Source organism: Neopelma chrysocephalum, unplaced genomic scaffold, assembly GCF_003984885.1.
Source record: "Neopelma chrysocephalum unplaced genomic scaffold, ASM398488v2 Primary Assembly neopelma1_381, whole genome shotgun sequence".
NCBI classification, from domain to species: domain Eukaryota; kingdom Metazoa; phylum Chordata; class Aves; order Passeriformes; family Pipridae; genus Neopelma; species Neopelma chrysocephalum.
The window spans coordinates 226,169-247,181 of record NW_020898045.1 but is presented as its reverse complement, the minus strand read 5'-3'; the positions used below and the strand labels follow the sequence as shown (position 1 = coordinate 247,181).

Genomic DNA, 21,013 nt, shown 5'->3' with positions numbered 1-21,013 from the left:
GGGCGGGAGGAGCGATCCCAAGGGAGCGGGAGCGGGCGGGAGCTGCGCAGTCGCTGCTTCCACAGGCCGAGAAGGGTTTTTAGGAACGCGGCTGCCGACGTCACGCGCGTTCTTCTCGAAGCCTGTCATGCATCGCCACTCGTGGTCAAGCCCTAGAATGGTTTGGGTTGAAAGGGACCTTAAGGGTCGTCTCTTTCCAACTCCGACACCTTCCACTGGTCCAGGTTGCTCCAAGACCCGTCCAACCTGTCCTGGAATATTTCCAAGGAATGGGGCAGCCACAGCTTCTCTGGGCAACTTGTGCCAGGGCCTCACCACCCTCTCACCAAAGAATTTCTCCCCAATATTCAGTCTAAACCCACCCTCTGGCAATGGGAACCCATTCCTCCTTGTCCTATCACTCAAAGCCTTTGCCCAAAGTCTCTCTCCAGCTCCCTGGGAGCCCCTTGAGGCACTGGAAAGTGTTCTAAGGTCTCCCCAGGGCCTTATGGTGGGAATTAATAGATTAGGGAAAACAAGACTTTGAGAACATACAAAGGAACAAAACCGGAATGGAAAGTGGCAGTTTCCTCCAGAGGCGGCTGAATATGGAGCTAAACATTTACAACCTAGAAAAACACTGAAGAAGAGCAACAGAAATGTAGTTGAGGACACCAAAAGGGGGGTTTTGTTACATTAAGAGACTTAGATCAGTGCTATTTAGAAAAAAAAGTTGAGTGCCAACTTGAGTACAATATTAAACACATGTAACTACCAGTTGTATTTCAAAAGGAATCTTGGATTTATTTTTGTTACCACACCAAAACTGCCAATTTATTTGCTAAACCTAAAGCAAATCCCAAATCACTCAAAAGTTATATTCTGTTGATGTGGTAAGATGATTATCGGTCACCTGAGATTACGATCTTATAAATGTCTAAAAGATTTTACCTCTGTTTAAGCCATAAATAAAAGCAAAATTATAAAAGGGTAAGATACTTGTGGGTTATTGGGTGCAATTTATTAAGTGAGGATCCACCCAATCAATACTTGATAGGAAAAAATCCCTTATTAATTCAGTTAAATGAGGAACTGGGAACAAGGAACTGCAGCCAAAGCTGAACATTTACCTGTTTTTCCTTCCCAAAATCTGTCACCAGTCCCTCCAACAGGGCACACATTTATCTAGTATTTCCAACTCCAGCTGAATTTTTCCTCTTACATTCTTTGCATAAACTCTGAGGGATTAAACAACGTCAGGAAAAACTAAAACTAGCCCTGGAATAACTTGCACAGCAACTTTTGGTTGGGTTTTTTTTTTCAACTGTCCAGCACAGCACTTGTTTTTCTCTCATGTGGTGGAGTCATAGCAAGGAAATCATGGCCAAAGGTCCTCTCCATTAAATCATTCAACCAGCAAAATCCCACAAAAATGCTGAAGGAATCTTACCGTTATAAAGAGACTATCAGTGTAGGGCTCTTCCATGGACAGAAAACGGATGAGATTAGTTTCATATTTGTGTTGGATGTGCCAGGGTTAACAGGGCTGGTTTTACCTTGCCAGGTGAAGTCCTAACAGAGTCAGATCTGAGCCAGAAGGTGGCAGAACTTCAGGCTGCACCTGCAGGATGGTGGCCGAAGGAAGCGAAGGACATTCCTGTGTTGAGTGTTATAATCTGATGACAGATCTTGGATTACAGTGACCACAGGAAGAATCTGGCAGCTGGATGCACTGTGTGGTGGGTGTTATACCTGCCCAAAACCTGCAGGATCTCACTCAATTCTCTCCTGCTGCTCTGTGAAAATTCTGACAGCCCAGCAGTGCTGAGGAAAATCACCAACTCCTTGTTTTCCTCAACGGTCTTGGCTGCTCTTTTTCACTTCCCATCGATCCTGGGATTCTGTGATTCACACCTCCCTGGCATTACCTTCAGTTTTGGGAGGGGTGGGGAGAGCCACTGCCTTCCGCCCCACCTCAAATGCACATCCTGAAGAGCTACAACGCTTTTGGCAGCTCCGGGCGAATACGCCCTGTGCTAAAATAGCTGCCTAGAGCAAAGAGATAACCTCCCTGTCACAAACACAAACTGTTTGGAGCAGTAACAGCAACTTGTCACTTCCCTGCTTCCCTCCTCACTCCACTGACACCCCTGGCCACCAGCAGAGGCCTCACACCCCCCCACTGCAGCTGAGAGAACAGCACTGTCCTGTATCGTGACTTCTCCCACAGACAGCAATTATTACAGCTCATCTTTAACAACCCAAGAACCACTCCCTAAAAAAAAAAAAAGTGAAATTGCCAAGGGTTGGCAGCGTTTGTGCAGAGTCCCATGTTGATTACACTGAACTAGAACATACAGATCCTGGTAGGAATCCTCCCAGGAAAGGCCTCCAGCCATGAGGGTTATCTTGTCCTTAAAAAGACACAACAGACTGACAGCCCTGGAGAAAAGTTCTAGTCCCACTAAAACCTTTTTTCACCGATCCTTGATGAAATTTCTGTGAAAAGGCATTAGACCACATCTTCCCCTCCCAGCTAATACTGAGCATACTCACAATGGCAACGTTTTGGAACCACTCCGGCAATTCTCTCTCCTGTGAGGGACAACACAAGTTGGTTTTGCCTCTCCAGATGTTCCACCTGAATGCCTGTTGTAGGGATCATACTCAATATCTACCTTGTGGAAGTGCTGTGTGGCACTTCAGAAAGCTGAGCACGTGGATAGTCCAATACCTGGACTTGTTAAAAAAAGCTGCAATTAGTCAATAATGGAAACTTTGAGCTGGAACCACAATATTTTTTTTCCCCTCACAGGAGCTACTAATTCTGCCTGTCAAAAAGAAATTACTCCAGCACTGCTGTCACATAATTATTGCCCAAGTCTTGGCAAGAACAGTGCCATGTAGACCTTGAGAGCGAAGGAGGCAGTTAAATTGTTTATTAATGACAACAGAAACAAAGTAAAACTGATAAAGCAAACAGATACTTCTTTAAATATAAAGTGTCTAATCATCTAGTGTTCTGTCAGGCTCCTCTCTTTTTTGTTTTTCTTTTTTTTTCTTTTTTATTTTTATTTTGTAGTTACAAAAATCCAGAGGATTTAGGGAAATATACTTAACATAAATTGGTCACCTATGACAACAGCAAACATCATATAAAGAAAAAAACCCTCAAAATATATTTACAAATCCATCCTTTGTAGTGATTGAGAAGTTTCTTGGTCAACAAGTGGCAGATTTATGCATGGACACTACATTCCCAGAGGCATTATCCAACCAGAGTCACTTAGCATAAAATTAAGCTGACAAACAGATTGTCTAAAAATAAGGCCAGTTTCACTCCTAATTTATGCATTTGATGACCAGAATTTTCTGCTATTCCTATGTTGATTAAAAAAAAAAATAGCATAAGAGCACCTAAACTCACCCAAATAGGATATACAGACCAAACTGCAAGTTTCATTCTTAGTTATTCAGAGCAGAAACTCATGAGCAAGAACAATAGAATACGCCTTTTTTGCCATCTTGTCTATTGCTGATTTTAAATGCTAATTTTAAATGCTTGTACAAAAACAAACCCCCCACACCCTATTTCCAGTATGATCATAAATAGGTAATAGTTTAAAAATGTAAGATATGATTACCTTGGACTATCAAGCTGTTTCACACTTCAGAAAAAAGTGGACAAAGCCCAAACACCTTTCTCTTCCTTTCCCTCCCTCTGTCCCCTCCCTCCACTCCCGTTTCCAAACCAGGAAAAAAAAAAGTTATACTCTAATGGATCTTGGAACTGGCACCAACATTCATGCTAGTTGCCCTGATGTGCAACAGAGAGTTCATTTACAATTGTCAGAAATATTCTTATGCACTAGCCCCAAAGAGTTCAGCTCCAGAAGCTTTCCGGAAACAGTTTGTTTGGGAGAAATCCCATCAGGTATGATGTGGGCAGTGCCCAGAGGGCTCAGGAATGTCCAACACCCTGGGTCGATCTTCAGTGTCACCAGTGGCTGTGGAATCTTCGTCTTCATCCACTGCAGGCTCATTAGGATTTGTTTCCTAATACAAAACACACCCATGGTTTAATTAAAATCTCCTCTTCCAGTTATAAGAAAGCACCAACAACTGCCAAGAAAAATCTGATCTGCATTATCACGTCGATGAACTGAAGCAAACATTGAGATCCATGTCCTAAAACCAGCTCCTTACAATTGCTAAGTTTAATTTGCAAAAGACATCATTTTACCAAGTTACTTGACCTTTAACTCAGTAAATCTCCATTAGGTTTCATCATTCCATATCTACCACTATGTAAGCCCCAATTCAGTATCTCAGCTCTATTCATTTTCTTGGTGGCTTAGGTTGTCTTTTATTTATTTTAAAAACAAAAGGATCATTGCTACCTTTAAAACAGAGGTAAAGCAACAGAGAAAAGCAAATTATTTTTACAGTCAGCTGAAGGGAAGGAGGTTTCAGCTCCCAAAACTGTAAGCAAGAGTTAAGAGATGTCACTTTCTGTTAGAAGCACGACATCTGCTGGCATCTCCTGTTAGAGCCACTGGGAATGTGTGTCTCAAATCCTGGGATAAACCTGAGAAAGTGCACAATGCCTACCCCTGAGGAAAGACTCAGTGCTTGCACAAAAACTAGGAATAAAATACATCAAGGATTCTTCTCTAAATGTGCCAAAGAAAAGGAAGAAATGATACAACTAACTTGCAATCTCCAAACTAAAATTACATTATAATTAACAGCAAGTGAATCATCTTGGTGATTTGCAAAGTCACTTTATGAAATGCACTTTCAGCAAGAACTAATGAACATCACACAGACTGTACAGCTTTTAAACTGCCATTAACTGGAACTTGTCTGAAAAAAGCAGACACGTTATTAAAGCTAAAACAGATGAGTGTGGTCATACAGACCACACTTCAAAGAGCCTTTCAAGAAAGAACCTCTTAAAGAACTCTGAAATCCAAACAGCTCCTGCAATATCATCTTTGTAGGCAAAATATCTGAAATATCATTCATGGTCTGTCTGGAGCTGCTTTGAAAACTGCATCTCCACTTACCATTCATGCTGTAGACACCTTGAATGTTGGACACACCATATGAAATCTGGGAATTGTGACATTAAAGAATCTGTCCTTGTAATAGAGGCAATGGAAGGTGTAATAGCCCTCCATGTATCCAGATGTTGTGGAAAACGTAGTACAGCTGGTGTATTCATAGACTCTCCCTGGACTGATAATTGGAAACTCCCCTGTTGGTAAAATATTAAATCAAAATGGTAAGGACTGAAGTAGAACTACAATTTAGCAGTTTGCTAAAGCACTTGCACTCCACAACATAATCAGGCAGCTCATTTTATATTCCAGGGGATGCATAAATGACTTTCAGCAATTATTGATATTCAAAAAAAAAACCAAACTGTCTGAAGAGCAGTGAAGTAGCAGGATGTTCAGATATCCCTTACAAACCAACTTTAAAGCCAAAACAGATGGATGCATATCTTTTTCTCTCAAGCAACAAAATGATTTTCATACAAACCATAAAACTACTACCCTGACCAACAGCTAATAACAGAATTTTCATAATAAATACATTAAATATTCCCTCTATTAGCTTAGGAAAAGCAATCTTTCACTTACCAACTACTCCAGGACCTTGGACTTCTTCCACATCCCCTTTGGCATTTGTTATTCTCCAGTATCGACTGTCCAGCTGACACGTCTTCTCAGGAAGAGCATCTTTGGACATTTCAATTCTAGAAGCCAAAGGACACAATGGTTACAAAACTACTTTCCCACACTTCAGAAATTCTTTAAGTGCCCTTAGGATCTCAAAGTAAGCTGGGAAAAAAAACCCATTAAGATAAAGTAACCTGACTCAGTTGGCAGGATCCATCTCCATGCCCCTGCTTCACTCTGTTACTTACCCCTTTCTAAATCACAAGAGCTGCTTGTAATTTCTCTCCCCCCCACCCCACTGTGCTTTTCCAATTACCACCTGACCAGGTAATAATTTAGTGTGTTTTATAATAAAGTACAGCATGTTGGGCACATCCTCTTCATTTTAGAACTGTTTTGAATGCTGGGCATAAATTTGCAACAACTGATGCTTTGGAGATTGCATAGATCTATCCTGTGCTAAAAGAAATAATTCAATTTTATTCAATTTTTACCTGATTCTGTAAGTGAAGAAATAATGTGGTGGATGTACAGAACTGAGTTCAGGCAGAAAAGAGGTGGACACAGACACAGTAATATCTTCTGTGGTAGCAACACATTCTTTATCATGCACATACCTACAAAGAGGAAAACATTAACTCTGCAAAGAGCTCTGCACATTCAATACAGAAAAACAGACATGGAAAGCAATTAGTTAATTACTAATAAGAACACTGTGATGCTAAGTTAAATGTAATTTTTAACCTTTCATTAAGCAGTAAAATAAAGGATGGGTGTGTGCAGTGTCTCCATGACGTGTAATTCCTCATCACCTAAGAAGCTGTGCTTCTCTTTGGAACTCCATTAACACTTGCACCAAGTTCGGTGCATTGTTTGATCTGAAGTCAATGAAAACACGCTTGTTTAATAAGGTTGTGTTGTTCTGCTGTTCAAAGAACAAAACCTAGAAATTCTAACAGCAAATTAATTTACAGATCAAGAACTTGGTTCTACAGCATCACAGTTAGATAGAACTAAGGTTCTTGATTGTATTTAGAAGAAATTGCAAGTGCAAGAAGATTCAAACACCAGGTCAAGTCCTGTTTATTGCATACTCAAGTGTCATTTTAAAGACCAATTTGCTGAAACAATTGGTTGTTTAATAACTCAGAACAGTCCTGTAACAGCAACACACTCATGGCACACAGAATATCTTGCTGTTCACTAAACTTCAGATCTCTTATGCAAAATTCTGGTCCCATTAATGCAAAGTTATAAGCTCTGAAGCTTCTGGTTAAAAAAATGAGGTTGCTGTTTTACAGCTTTATTTTCAGGAAGTTTCATGTCCTTTTTCCTCTCTCCACCATCAGCTTTTGTCTCAGACACCAAAAACTACTTGGAAAGAGGTCAGAATTCTAGAAGCAGCTTCAAAACCTTGCACTGAGGTTATAAATGCCAGTCAAGGTACCTGAAAATCTGGTCTCTGATGATGGGATAACCTCCAGTTACAACTTTGTTTACATAGGATGTAAACCATTCCAAGTAGGATGTACCTACATACCAAAGAAAAAAAGCATTCATAAGGACAGGTAAATGTACCACTGAGCACGTTACAGTAAATACCTCAAGGAAAAAGTTTAAAGCTTTGAATATTTTTATAACAAACTCTCACTTCCTTAGATGAGCCAGTCAATACTCCAGTTCATCCTACCAGCAAGGATAATTTGCAGGAACCAACCAAGAATTAGGAGTTAAGAGTGCATACTCCAGAAATCACACAGCCAACAAAGAATCCCTTAACTATAATACTTTCACATTATGATCACGGTCTCACTATTTGGTTTCCATATGAATAGTTTCTAAAAAACATGCCAGCAAGGTGCAGAATTTCCTCTCCTTAAAAAGAGTGATAAGTCAGACACCCTCCAATTCCTGCTACAATCCCAGAAGACTAAAGCTGTGTGTCATTCCAAAGAGCCTGGGATTTTCATACAATTGGAGCCATTGTCTGAGAACACCTTCTCATACACCCACAGCCATTCTTTTGGAACGGCCTGATTGCTAAGCAGACACTCAAGATGTCACATTTAACTCTCAGAGTTTCACACACAGAATTTCTCAGCCATAAATCTTCCAAGCATTGCAATACAGAGCTCTATAGAAGAGTTCAGCTGTTTGTCAATATTTGTGATTCAAAACTGGATTTAAGCTGAAATACTGAGAAATTATTATCCTCACCTTCACTGATGTGTTATCAAGTGCTCCCACTCCTGTTAGATTAAGTGTGCCTACCACTTCTTCCTTTGAGCACGAGCTCTGTGTGCTGTCCTTTGCCCTTCTGGAAGTCTAAGGGACTCCATGTTTATTATCCTCCTTTCTACCACTAATCCACAAAATGCAAACCTTGTGTAAAGTAACTCCAGATAGAGAAATTGGATCAATTTACCTGCCACCTTCAAGAGAAATGCTGTGTGTGAAGCTTCTCCTCCACCCTGTGGTAAGCCAAGATTAACCCTTCCAGCCAAGTGGAATACTTTGAAATAAGCTGGACCATCCCACAAGCAGCAACACCTAAAAAGGTTTCCTCAAATTGACGTGGCTAAGAGTTTGACTACCTTCTACCCAAGGTATAGCATTGCCCAGTGTGGCTTCTCCCTGTAATAAGAAATGTAAGAGGCTAAATTTTAGTATTAACTTTGGTGACACTTGTTACATGTCTTCTTTGCCACTGAAAGGAATTAAATTTGACATAACCACAACTACCAGATTTTTTCAACCTCTCACATGGTTGCAAAAACTACTGGGGAAAAATAAAAGAAAATAAAATCTTTCTGTCCACTTGGGTGTTGTATTTAATAAGCACTGACATCACCCCATGACAGCTAACAGAGGTTTTGCTCACCTTGTTAGACAGGTTAGAAAGTGACTGATTTGCATAAAAGACACACAGAAGGGCAAGTTTTAGTAGAAAATATTACCTGTAATGAACATAACAATAGCAGATGGATTTCGAGCCATTTGGTCCTAAAAGGGAAAGTTTAAGGATATATTAGAAAGAGAGCATTGCACTTACAAGGTTCAAATTCAATACTTGAAATATAACAATGGGAACACTTTCCCAGTATTCGCTAAACCTAAAATCTGGCTGCTTAACACAGCAGGGCTGTCCACAGATGAACCAAAATAGAAGTGTTTGAGGAATGTTCCAAGTTCCCAAGCAGCACCAGAAGGTTTAAATACTTGGCATAATACAAAGGAGGATCTTAACATTCTTCAAGTGATCCATTATCAAACAATCCCTATAAATGTCATTACTACCTGCTTTGAAAACAAACTGCCACAAACTTGACAGCAGGATGAAGATCCCTATCTTTTTTACAAGAACCATCCTTTACACATCCCACTGTCTTTTGAGGTGAATGGATGGTGGAAAGGAAGCCACCAGGTCTTTTCTTCCTTACAGAAAGAGGGAGTGTGTACATATATATACACACACCTGCCATAAACTGAGCAAATTAAATTGATACCTTCCAATAAGAATTAATCTTGTCCACCATCATGACCTATAGAAATTGCTATAGCCATTAACAACTTTATGTCAATGATAATCAGATGGTAACTCAGGGCAAACTAATAATCATCTCTTAGTATTCACTTTCTGCTACATAAAATATTTCAGACACCCAATTACATGCAAAGAGGCACCATCAATCATTAGCAAAGCACATTGGCAAGTATAAACATATGTTCCTTACTGGACACTGGTAGAAGATCTCGTATTTATTCCGTCCCTCCACCTTCTCCAGGGCCATGTATTGGCTCAGGCCAGTGTGGATGCAGAAGGTGAGGGGCAGGCACTGCTTCAGCCCCAGCCTCTGCTGGAACCCTCCAGCTGCTGTGTCGATGTCCAGCAGGTCCTCGGAGCGGTAGTGGTTGGACAGGGCCATGCTTCCCATCAGACTGGAAACAGCAAAAACAGGAAAGATAAATCCACAAGGCAAAGTTGTGATCTTCCGGGAAATATAATAATAGCCAGTGATCTGTATCTCCAGTTTTGTACAAGTTCATTTCGATACTATCAAAGCATCCACAATGTTACCATGGAATAAACAATACCAAGCTGCTACAGGAACAGTCAGTGATCAAAATTACACTGAGCGAGGTGGTCTGTGCTTCAGAGAAAAGGCTGAGAAGCAAAATAACCACTGAGGCAGAGAGATTATAATTTCAGTATAAAACTAAGGCATGCAGACACAAATAAACAGACATACAAGGCAGGAAGGAGACAAGATTCATCAACATGACACGGCAAGGTCATCAACTGTCTAATTTTTAACTAGCTTTGTGTAAGCATCACAGCAAAGGATGGGATTTTTTATTTGGTTTTGACGGTAAGAAAGTGATGTTGAAGCAGTAAAAGCAGTCTCTCTTCTCATATATAAAAGACAAAAATAAGCATTTGGAAAAAAGCAGTGCTAATCGGAAAGGTGTAGAGATTAGGAATGGAGGTGAGCATTGGAAGCTAAGGTTAATGTTGATAGGAATGTTGGGTTAGATGAGAGCCAGGGTGAAAATAAAAAACCCAAGCAACATACACTCAATGGAAGAATGATCAAAAAAGGTAACATGATCAAACTGATAACTCCCAAGGGCAGTGCACTTGCCAAAAGAAGAGTACACAGGTCTGCAGCCTATAGCTCCACACCCACACTCCCTGCTGAGAACACCAGGGAAAGGCAAATTAGATGCAAACTCCTGCAGATGCTGAGCTTTCAGTGGTGTTATGAAAGCAGTGACTCAGGTGCAAGCTGCCACATGTCAGTGTGCCATAGGCTGATCCCATCTTGGGCAACAGGTTCCATTCCTCTTTCTCCTTACGAAGTCATGCCTGGAATTAGCACATTCTGCCAACATCCAAACACAGAAACCTGGAGCACCTGACAATGACAATTGCTTCCATTTCTGATTTATGCTGAAACTGCATAAAATTGTAAAATCTACTGAGAAAACTTAATTTGCAGAACTGACATTTTCACTCTACTTAATGACTGATTTGAAAGTTATTCCCTAATCATTTTAAAGAAAAAAAGGTATTAAAGAATGAAGTCTGAGGAGTGCAAGAGGCTAATTTACTTCTGTAATACAAAGCAAAACTTCAGGGAAGCAACTTGCAGTGGGATGATTAAAAGCGTAACAGCTGGAAGTTTGAGTTACTGCAAAAAATCAAAAAGGTTTACACTAGGAAACAGGGAAGTTTAAGAGTAATTGGAGCAATTAGAAACCTATCCCGTGTTTTCAATTACTTCCAAGATTAGAAGGCAGCCAGTTCTGGAAGTGTCACTCAAGTGGTGACTCAGTGACAATCCATTTAAATGCTTCATTTATCCTGTTCAGGAGACATTTTACCTCATTAATAAATAAGGTGTCCAAGAAATACAACAGAAATTAATAACTTGGTGAGTAGTTTTCTCTCCTTACCCAGGCACCACCAACTTCTGCCCGTTGTGGATGCGGAATGAACACCGATAATCATCCGGGAGTTTGCAACGTATTTGCGCTTCCACAGCATCCAGGTCTTCCTCCCTCACACTCTCTGGGGACAAAAGAAATGCTATTTCAAGTATTTCCAACACAAAGCATGGAATTTGTAGATGCCTTGATCAAAAGAACACAGACTCAAGTCAGTATCTGGTGACTTTATTGTGTGCTGGGTGGCACAGAATGAATATGACATAAATTTGGAACGGAGATGATGACATGAACTGATTATTTAAGACAGCACCAATCTCCAGCCAGTGAAACCTCAACAGGCCTGACTTCAGCACAAAGTATTTATCAAGTGAAATCAACCTTTTCCCCAGAATTTGTCATGAGCTGAGTCCCAGTTACAACTTTCAGGCAATATTGATTTTACTCTTTTATCATTCTCTCTCAGTTTCCAGTTCAATCAGTAACACAGATATGTTGGCTGCAGCCACCATTCACCTGGAATTTGAAGCAATAAATGGGTTTTAACAAGGGGATTTTCATATCAACAACAGAAAGGGGTGGAGAGTAACTATTCTTACACGTCCACATGCAGGTTTCCACACCCTCACTTCTAGCAGAATTCAACTGGGTGGCCTGTGTGGTCTGTTCCAATCAAGGTTTGTTTGGCAATCTTTTGAAACCCTTTTTGTATTCATTATCTGTTTCATTTATAGCATATAATTTAACAATTCATTGAAACAATATCCCTTACAAAAGGTATTAAAAAGGTTTGAAACAATATCACTTACAAAGGGTATTAAAAAGATTTTATCTAAAAGGTTTATCTACAAAGGTCTAAAACCTGCCACCGCTCTACAAGTGTGGAAATTGATAATTCTAATTTATTTTTGACTTTCTGTAGAAAAGAGAGGCTTCATTGCACCAAACTGCTTACGAGGGATTTTGAAAGTAAAACTGTGGTAAAATCTCTTCAACACCCCCAACTTTCTATTTTAGTAACAAAATATCTGACTGACAATTCAGAGGTTCTGAATACCTGAGTGAAGCCTCAAACCACCCCTCCACAAAAATGTAAAGAAAACATTAAGTTCTAACCATATTCTATTATCACAAATACTTAGCAAAACTTAGGAAACCAGCACTATCCAGCAAGCCAAGAAAATTCAAGATTTAAGTAGGAAAGAGATCATTTGTCTTTTAATTTCACAGATCAGGTTAAATCAAACATCTTGGGCTAAAAGTCAACTTCATACAGAAAACTGAGCAGTTGAAAATTTAGAAGTCTTTTTTGTCCCTATACCAGAAAAGCTCAAACTCAACTGTAGCTGTGTAAGATTCATGAGCCAGAACACTGGATGTACTTCAAGTCTTAAAACACGAACTGAAATTGAAAATAGAATCTTAAGTGGGGAAAAAAAAAAAAGGGAAAAACTATTGTTTGACCACAGGGAAAACTATGGGGAAAAAAAAAAACAACAACAACTTCCTTTTTGTTTGGCTTCAGATTAAAATGCCTGTTTTCGCGTGACTGTGTTTTAATTAGGTCTTAAGAAAACCTCACGCATAAAATCAGAGTAATATTGGGAATAATGGGATTACTACACTAAAAAATATTAACAAACAAAAAAAAAAAATCAGTCATAGAAACCAAAGACAAAGCTGGGTGAGCCAGGCAGGTGTGACAGTACCTTTCAAAGAGCCGATCATGCGGGGACACCACTGTCCCAGGTATTTCTTCAGGTCATCCCAGGCCTTTTTCAGGGTGGCATAGTAGCGGATGTATCTCCCCAGGTCGGAGTAGGTGCTGATGAAGATGGATTTCCAGCTCTCATTCCGTCGGCTTTTCTCCTCTCTAAGTGGACACAAAGGAAATAAGTTCAATACCAGCCTGAAAAGCTCATGTTCTAAACTCAAGGATTTGGGATTTGTTATTTGGCAGGAATATTAACCCAGGAACACTTTGTGCCACCTGAAGCTACAAAAACTCAATTAATTCCAGCATCTATTCAACAGCAAGCTGGAACCAAATTAGGAAACATTTGGGGTACTTAGGGGAAAATTTGGAAACAATGCTCCTTTACACAGAGTGCCTTTTAAACAGATTCTGTATAATAGTGAATTCTGGAACTGGTGAATAGCTAATTCACAGCACATTTCACACACACACTTTTTATCTACTGCATTAGTCACCAACTCCTTTATTCACCCACTAAGAAGGATTAAGGAGCAAACCAGAGAGTTAAATGAGAACTCAGTGACTTTTCAGATCAGTGCACATTCTTAGGGAATTCCGAAGAATTTTCCTCACAGGCTACGGGAAGACAGGCTGTCAAAAAAGTGCTGACTAACATCTGACAGAGGATATTTGCCACCAAATTGTTGCAGCCCTTGCATCTCTCTGATAAGATATATTCCAACTCCTCACTCCAATGCTGAAGCTACAAAATTTAGCACACCTTCACACACCTACATAAAAATGTAACAATTGAGAAGTCTCCACATCAACTCTTCTCTATCCACTCATAAAACTTTTTAACCCTCACACGTTCATGAAGCTTTTTTACATAATTTATCATGTCTTAGAAATTCATTTTTAGAGGAAAAAAAGGCTTTAAACAACCCTACTTACTCTGAAATAAGCCAGTATTTCTTGCAGTGTCTTTTCCACAATGGATCATGGTTTGACAGCTGATTCAGTCTTCGATTTAAATAGCAGCAACTATAAATATAAAATCATTACAATTGATTGCAGAAGAGCAGCAAAACAAACAGAGATAACCACTGAGCAGTGAAATAAATGCAGAGTTTGAAAGTCAGCTAGCTGGCCTTTTAGAGCTGTGCTTACAACAATTAAAAGTCTTCAGGAGAGCTGTGTAAGTCATGAACTACTTTTCTACAAAGTGATTTTGTAAAGCAGGTCATCCTGTAGACCTACACCAGTATAAACACTGCTTGAAAGATTCCAGCATGACTCCACTCCTCCAGTGGCAAGCAATCCAGTAGCACTGGCTGGCTATGATTTAAATCCCTTTCTTACCTGGACTGTCAGGCTCTACCTTTTCCACAGTAAGCCACAGAAACTATACAGTTGGAATGCTACAAAGCTACTTTCCACTTTGAGTTGTTTAAACAACAAACTTCATGACCAGAAAAAAAAAGATAGACACAGGAAAAATACAAAGGATGATAACCTGGAAATAAATACTGCAAGGTCACCCTAACGAAAACCAGATATCAGCTCTTGCCATTGCATTGCTGCTTCAGAAAGTTAAAAGAATCACATCCTGCACTACAAAGCACTACTGCAAATGAAATATTAAAAATCCTATAGTATATAGGTCTAAAACAGCCCTCAGAAATCATTTAAGTTGATCCTGGCTTAATGAATTTGAGCTGAATTATCAGCTAAACTTTGAAGAACCTCCTCAAAAGATACCACCAGTTTAGATGTGGTAACATCATTTCCTCTGGTAGCTTGTTCTAACAGTTAATGTGTGTGAATGGCTGTGATTAACATCTAAATACCCCAAATGAGGTTACCAAACTTAAGTTTTCCGTTACTACTTTTTGGTGTTTTGTCCCTGTAGAACAGAAACTGGTAAATAAGAAAAACATAGTTACATAATGAGATAAAGATGACTCTCAATCTTGTCTTTTATAAGTAAAATCAGCCAAAGTCCACAGCTGGTCAAAGCATCTTGCACTAAGAATACAGAATTATTCATATCAGCTGTTCGAGACATCTTTTTTCCTCCCTCATATCCACTATAAGCTGTTTAAACTAGAATTGTAATTGTATTTCAAAATCAACCTCATCAAAGTGATTCTCCTGCATGTACTGAAATTACCCTTTGCATCCTCAACGACACAAACACATTCACTTCAACCCCTGACATTTGGATATGTAAGAACTTCGTTCATGACACAGAGATTTTTTTATATTTACATGTTTTATTATTATATTTATGTTATATATGGGCTGTGGGGAACAGAAATACCCCAAAGTCAAAGCCCTTGCAGAAATCTGTTGTGTTGGTGTTTTTAATCAAGCCTGTAAACTTCTGGAAGGAAAGAAGCTACTGAGGCATCACAGGATCACATGGTTTAAAATGTGATAAAAGTGCAATTAAAGCCATTCTCACTAATTACATAAACAACAGAAAAGCTGAGAAGTGACCAAATATTTAAGGGCCACCACCAGATTTACCAGCTGGTGGAATAGAGGGAAACTGTAGTGTTTGCAATGCTCACAGTATATATGTCACTTAAGTAAATATAAACAACCTAGAGATTTCCTCAATTAACACTTTGAGTGTTACAAACAGGCAGTTATGCAAAACTGCCATTACTGACCTTATAAATAAGACATCTACACAGTATTTAGCTATCTTTGCACAGCAAAACCCATCTTATTTTCTTAAATACGTAACAAAAATTGTAGTGCCTTTACTACGCCATTAGCAACTACAACCAAACCATCCATAACAACTGTTAAGAGTTTTTGTTACACTTAATCTCTTTTTTTGTTCTCCCTGATGCCTTTATCATTCTTGACTAATATTTTTGAGGGGGAAAAAAACCCAAACCAAACCCCCATATTTGGGCAATATTCTATTTTATTCATAATTATTCTTCCCTCCTTGACTGAACAGTGATTTCAATCACTGCCAGAGCGTGCAGTTCACTGGTGAGGTTTTACCTAAAACCACACTCTCACCTTCACTGTGTGAGTCACAACTCTTCCAAGAAGCACCTGCAACTTCCCTTCCCTGAAAAGTCACCCGAATAATTTCATTTGGGTTTCCGTCAAACAGAAGCTCATTCGCATGATGGAATATATTTACTGGCAGCAAGACCACCCTTTGTCTGCCCATGGATACACAAGAGTTTTAGGGGAAAACATTACTGATTTCCCAAATTCAGTTTGGTTCGCTTAGGTACAAAAAAAGCCAACATATAATGGGGGAGATAAAAGCAGACTCGCAGAATGGTTTGGGTTGGAAGAGACCTTAAAGACCATTGAATTCCAACCCTGCCATGGGCAGGGACGCCTTCCACTCTCCCAGGTTGCTCCAAGCCCCGTCCAACCTGGCCTGGAACACTTCCACGGATGGGGCAGCCACAGCTTCTCTGGGCAACCTGTGCCAGTGTCTTACCACCCTCTCAGTAAAAGGGAACATCTCAATTTGTTTAAAAAAAAAAGAAAAAAAAAAAAGGAAAAACGGGGGAAAGCCCGTAGCTGCTGGAAGGGAAGGGTGCTCAAGCCGTGTCCGCCGCAGGAAGCCAAACCCTTTTCCCACCCAGCCTCGGGAGCGCCGTGCCCGTGCCAGCCCCGCGAGCCGCCCGTACCTCACCAGATCCCGGTAGTCGAGGAAGCTGAGGATGAGGAGCAGCGGGTCGGTCGGGAGCAGCTCCAGGCTCAGGGCTGCGGGCAGCTCCATGTCTGGGGGCGCCGCCATCTTGAGAGACGTCCCGGCGACGCACCGCCCATCGCGGCGCTCGCGCGGCACGGCCCGGGCAGCGCCCCCTGGGCGCGGCGGGGCTTCGCCGTCACCCGCAGCAGCCTCAGCCCTCAGAACTCAGCCCTCAGAACTCAGCCCTCAGCCCCGGCGGGATTAAAGGCATCCGACCGGGCTGCGGGGCTTTGGGGCGGGCAGGGTCCCGCACGCTGCCCCGGTGCAACCCCCGCCGAGCAGCGGCGGGCGGCCGCCTCCAGCCCCCGTGCCGCCTCAGCGGTTAAACGTGTCATAAAATCGTAGAGCGTTATAAGGGGTTGGAAAGGACTTTAAAGATCATCTTGTTCTCTGCCATGGGCAGGGGACACCTTCCACGAGACCAGGTTGCTCCAAGCTCTGTCCAGCCTGGGGTTGAACACTGATAGGGTTGGGGTATCCACAGCTTCTCTGGGCAGCCTGTGCCGGTGTCTCACCACCCTCACAGGGAAGAATTTCATCCTAATATGAAACCTAAATTTCCACTCTTTCATTCTGTGCCCATTACTCCTTGTTCTATCACTACAGTTCCTCACAAAGAGTCCTTCCCTGGCTTGTCTGTAGGTCCCCTTCAGATACTGAAAGGTTGCTCTGAGATCTCCACACAAACTTCTCCAGGCTGAACATCCCAAACTTTCGTCCTCTTATCAACTCCATGGCCTCCCCTGAACTCACTCCAATACTTCCATGTCCTTCTTATGTTGGGGACACCAGAACTGGACACTGTTCTCCAGGTCGGATCTCACGAGAGCAGAGCAAAGGGGGAAAATTCTCTTCTTCGGCCTTTGGGTGCAGCCCAGGATGCCATTGGCATTCCAAGCTGTGAGCACACACTGCTGGCCCATGTTGAGTTTTTCATCAGCCATAACCCCCAAGTCCTTCTCCACAGGGCTGCTCTCAATCCCTTCTCAGCCCAACCTGTGTGTCTGGGATTGCCATGACACAGGTGTAGGACTTTGCCTTTGTTGAACTTTGTCCTGTAGGGATGCTTGACTCAGACAGAGCCCCAGCATCATGGGGAGCTGAGACCACCAGGGTTTTGGTGGTCTCCGCCCTGGTGCTGCTCAGCCCTTGCTGACTGTGCCAATCTGTGTACCCTGGGCAGGTGTCTCCATATCCTCGAGCATCCCAGATGGTGTCTGGCTCTTGTGGTTTGGGTACTGGCAGGAGCCCAGCTTGCCAGTGTGGGGCTTAACAGATGCACACAAAGCTGTGCTTTCCTTCTAATGAATATTAAGAGATCAAGTGTCTTAATTTGCTTTCCTGAAACAGAAAAAATTATCTGTGTTCAGTGGAGTACTTGGACCACTGAATTTTCATGTGGATATATTCTTGCAGGATCAGACCATGGAGCTCCCTGAAAGATGAGGGGGAACTGACTGCTTCCAACAGCAGATTGTTTGCCTTTGCTTTGAAGTTTTCTGTTTACCAAAGGGACAGGAATTAATAGGGAGTGTTGGGGTTGTACACCCTGGAGAACTTAAGAGCCCCTTCCAGTGCCTAAAGTGGCTCCAAGAAAGCTGGAGAGCCTGGAGTGACAGGACAAGGGGGAATGGCTTCAAATAAAAAAAACATGTTGCATCTTAAGGGTATATATGAATCACTGTCTCAGGGTATCTTGTTGTGAGGCCTTGGTCCGGTGGGGGAAGAAAGACACACAAGACACACTAGGACGGTGAGACAAGAGATGTCTGCCTGCTCAGCGCAGCAGGCAGCCTTTATTGAGCATGTTAACTTCTACTTTCCCACACACAACATAAACATATTTTCACAAAGACATCCAGGAGTTCAAGCACCTGCACATTATCAAACAGTCTTAACCTTGTACTCCCTGCAACCCAAGGCCGTGTCCGTGGAAACCATCTAACCAGCTCCACTGCTCCCATGGAACACGGCCTAACTTTTGCACTACCTCAAACTTCAATTGTGGGGTTACAACTTCACCCCACAAATCACATTTTATATGAAACAAATCACATGATATGTGACAGCTGCAGCAAAAATAGAAGCTATTCTTTCTATGTCCCTCACTTTTAGTGAGCTTGTTCTGATTTGAGAGAAAGAACTGTTTCTAATGCATGATTAAAATGTTATTAAAATGCTATTACTTGTGTTTGTCCTTGGGTTTGTGGTCCATGAAGATCTAACAATGCAGAGCCAAGAGAAGGTCTATAATTCTTTATCTCCATCAGGTTTTGCCAAAAGATTGATCCAAAGCCTGGAGAGTTTTGCTTCTAGTACTTGCATAGATCTGAGGTGTTAGTCAAGGGTTTAGCATTTTACTTTCCTAAAGGATCTCCTAACAAGTGCGAAAAACACATAGTAAAAGAAAATACCTGTTCCTGAGACAGAAGAAAAAATTCACAAAAAACAACCAACCGACCAAAACCCACAAAACCAAAAGCAAATATAAAACCACTTAAAATTGCCATATTTTGATCTTGTACCCACATCAGCCTTTGCATTCTCCATTAAGTAACTGACAGCTGCACAAAGTGACACCAGTAAGTTATCATGGAATTTTTCCAGCTCACTCTAGACATAAAGGTTCTTTTCCACTTTAATAATTGGAGCCTAATTTTTCTTCCATTATGACCAGCCATAGAGCCCAAATGGCCAAATAGATCAGAGGTGCTCCTCAGGCTGAAAATTTCTCAGATTGCTTCATGCATCCCATGTTTAATCTTTGAAGGATGATGAGGCTTTTAGTATCCTTCATTTATTTTTACTTATAGAAAACCTAGTGAAATTAAACACTAGGGATCTTCACCACAGGGTGCTGAGTGTCTCTTGAAATTCAACTAATGTGCTAAGGTTTTTGGGCAGGGAATGGTCTGCTTTTCACATCAGTTTCTTAGTGCTCTAAGTGGACAATAATAAGTGGGCAAAACTGAGACTTTGAGGGGAGTAGGCAGCTTAGGGAATTGGTAGTAAGAAAGAAGCTGAGGTCCAGAAAATTTGTATTGTTATTATACTGTTATTATTGGGTTTGTTCTTTACTGTGGCAAAGATGCAATAAGGTCAGGGCTTTATAGGAACAACAAGGCAGTGACCTTTCCTTGGAAATCAGATCATCTCAAAATACCCAGAACACAATGAGTGGCTGTAATAAAGAGTACGGAAGGAGTAGGGTAAGAAAATTAAAAATGGGAGCTCTAGGGTCATCCAGTGACTCCAGTGAATCACTTATAGACATAAAGACAGTTCAGCAGTCCTTTGAAAAGTGGGGGATTTACATATGAACTGATAACAAATTGCTTTTTGAGGCTTCACAGGAGTGAATCTCAGATGAGATGTGAAAGATGACAGGGAGGCAGAGAAAGGGATCAGAGCCAGAACTTCAGGGAAATGTGTACATGAATAAATTAAATATTGCAGAGTAGCTTGTCGGACATTTTAGTAACAAATGGGATATCTGTCAGAGTACAGCTTTGAGCTGCTTTCTCACAGAATGAATCAACACATGAAAAAATTCTTTCCTCATTACTGCCACGTGGACCCAGGCAAAAACACCCCCCTCCTGAATCTCACAGGTTGGTAAGTTAGCCTTGGCAGCTCCACAGTCAAACAAAGTCAAAGGAATCACCAAGAATCAACCAATGGACTTCATCTAGTGGTTACAGTGAAAGACTCAGAGCAACTGGAATTATCTGTCAGTTCTGTCTGGAATTGTCCAATGACCCTATATGGATGTTCTTGTCTACATCAGTTGCTTGAGGTTGTCAGAAACCTCTTCTGGTCCTCCCAGCTCTGAGCCAAAGTGCTCTGTGACTTCAGGCTTGTCTTTTGTTATTAGCAAATATTTTTGTCTCAGATTCTTAGCTCTGAAATTGGTCTAAAATATTTATATATGTTTGGAGAGTTTGGAATTCCACTTAGAGAGGAATGTTGATAGAGTGGGCTTTTTTCTTCGGATGAAAGATTCAATGTTGACACAAACTGGCAAAGCCATTTTTTTCTTTCCCAGGGTTGCTTAGCTCGGAGTTGGTTTGCTTTTCATATCATCCTCTTTCACATAAACCAAATAGAAAATACTACTAAAAATGGAAACATTAACCTATAAAAGTATAAAAAACAAAGTTTATTTACTTTACAGAGCGTGGATGGCATAGAAAGGCATGATTCTTGCCTCCAAGAGCTAACACATGCAATTAAGCAGATAATGTATAAGAGAAACTCAGTGGATAATCAGAGGTACTTCATCACAGGTCAGCAGCACTGCTACCTGTGTTCAGGTTTTGTACATAGTTGTGTGTGCTTGATTAACACTGACAGAGACTAGCACTGACAACATCCACAGGAGACCAAGATTGCTAATTTCAATCTTAACTTGGTCCAAAAGGGCAGTAATAAAGCCTCAGGAATATTCCTAGTTTCATGCACTTC

General features: G+C 41.0%; 1 protein-coding gene across 1 annotated transcript; it reads right to left on the bottom strand.

Moving 5' to 3' along the window:
- Positions 1 to 2,996: 2,996 nt before the first annotated feature.
- On the bottom strand, positions 2,997 to 16,627 carry FBXO3 (F-box protein 3). The gene is made up of 11 exons (XM_027706514.1): positions 16,485 to 16,627; positions 13,765 to 13,854; positions 12,824 to 12,987; positions 11,124 to 11,238; positions 9,401 to 9,605; positions 8,624 to 8,669; positions 7,114 to 7,198; positions 6,161 to 6,283; positions 5,628 to 5,743; positions 5,049 to 5,239; positions 2,997 to 4,035 (listed from the first exon to the last, which is right to left on the bottom strand). The coding sequence occupies exons 1-10, from the start codon at positions 16,592 to 16,594 to the stop codon at positions 5,052 to 5,054; spliced, it is 1,242 nt and encodes a 413-aa protein (XP_027562315.1). The 5' UTR covers positions 16,595 to 16,627; the 3' UTR covers positions 2,997 to 4,035; positions 5,049 to 5,051.
- Positions 16,628 to 21,013: the final 4,386 nt, after the last annotated feature.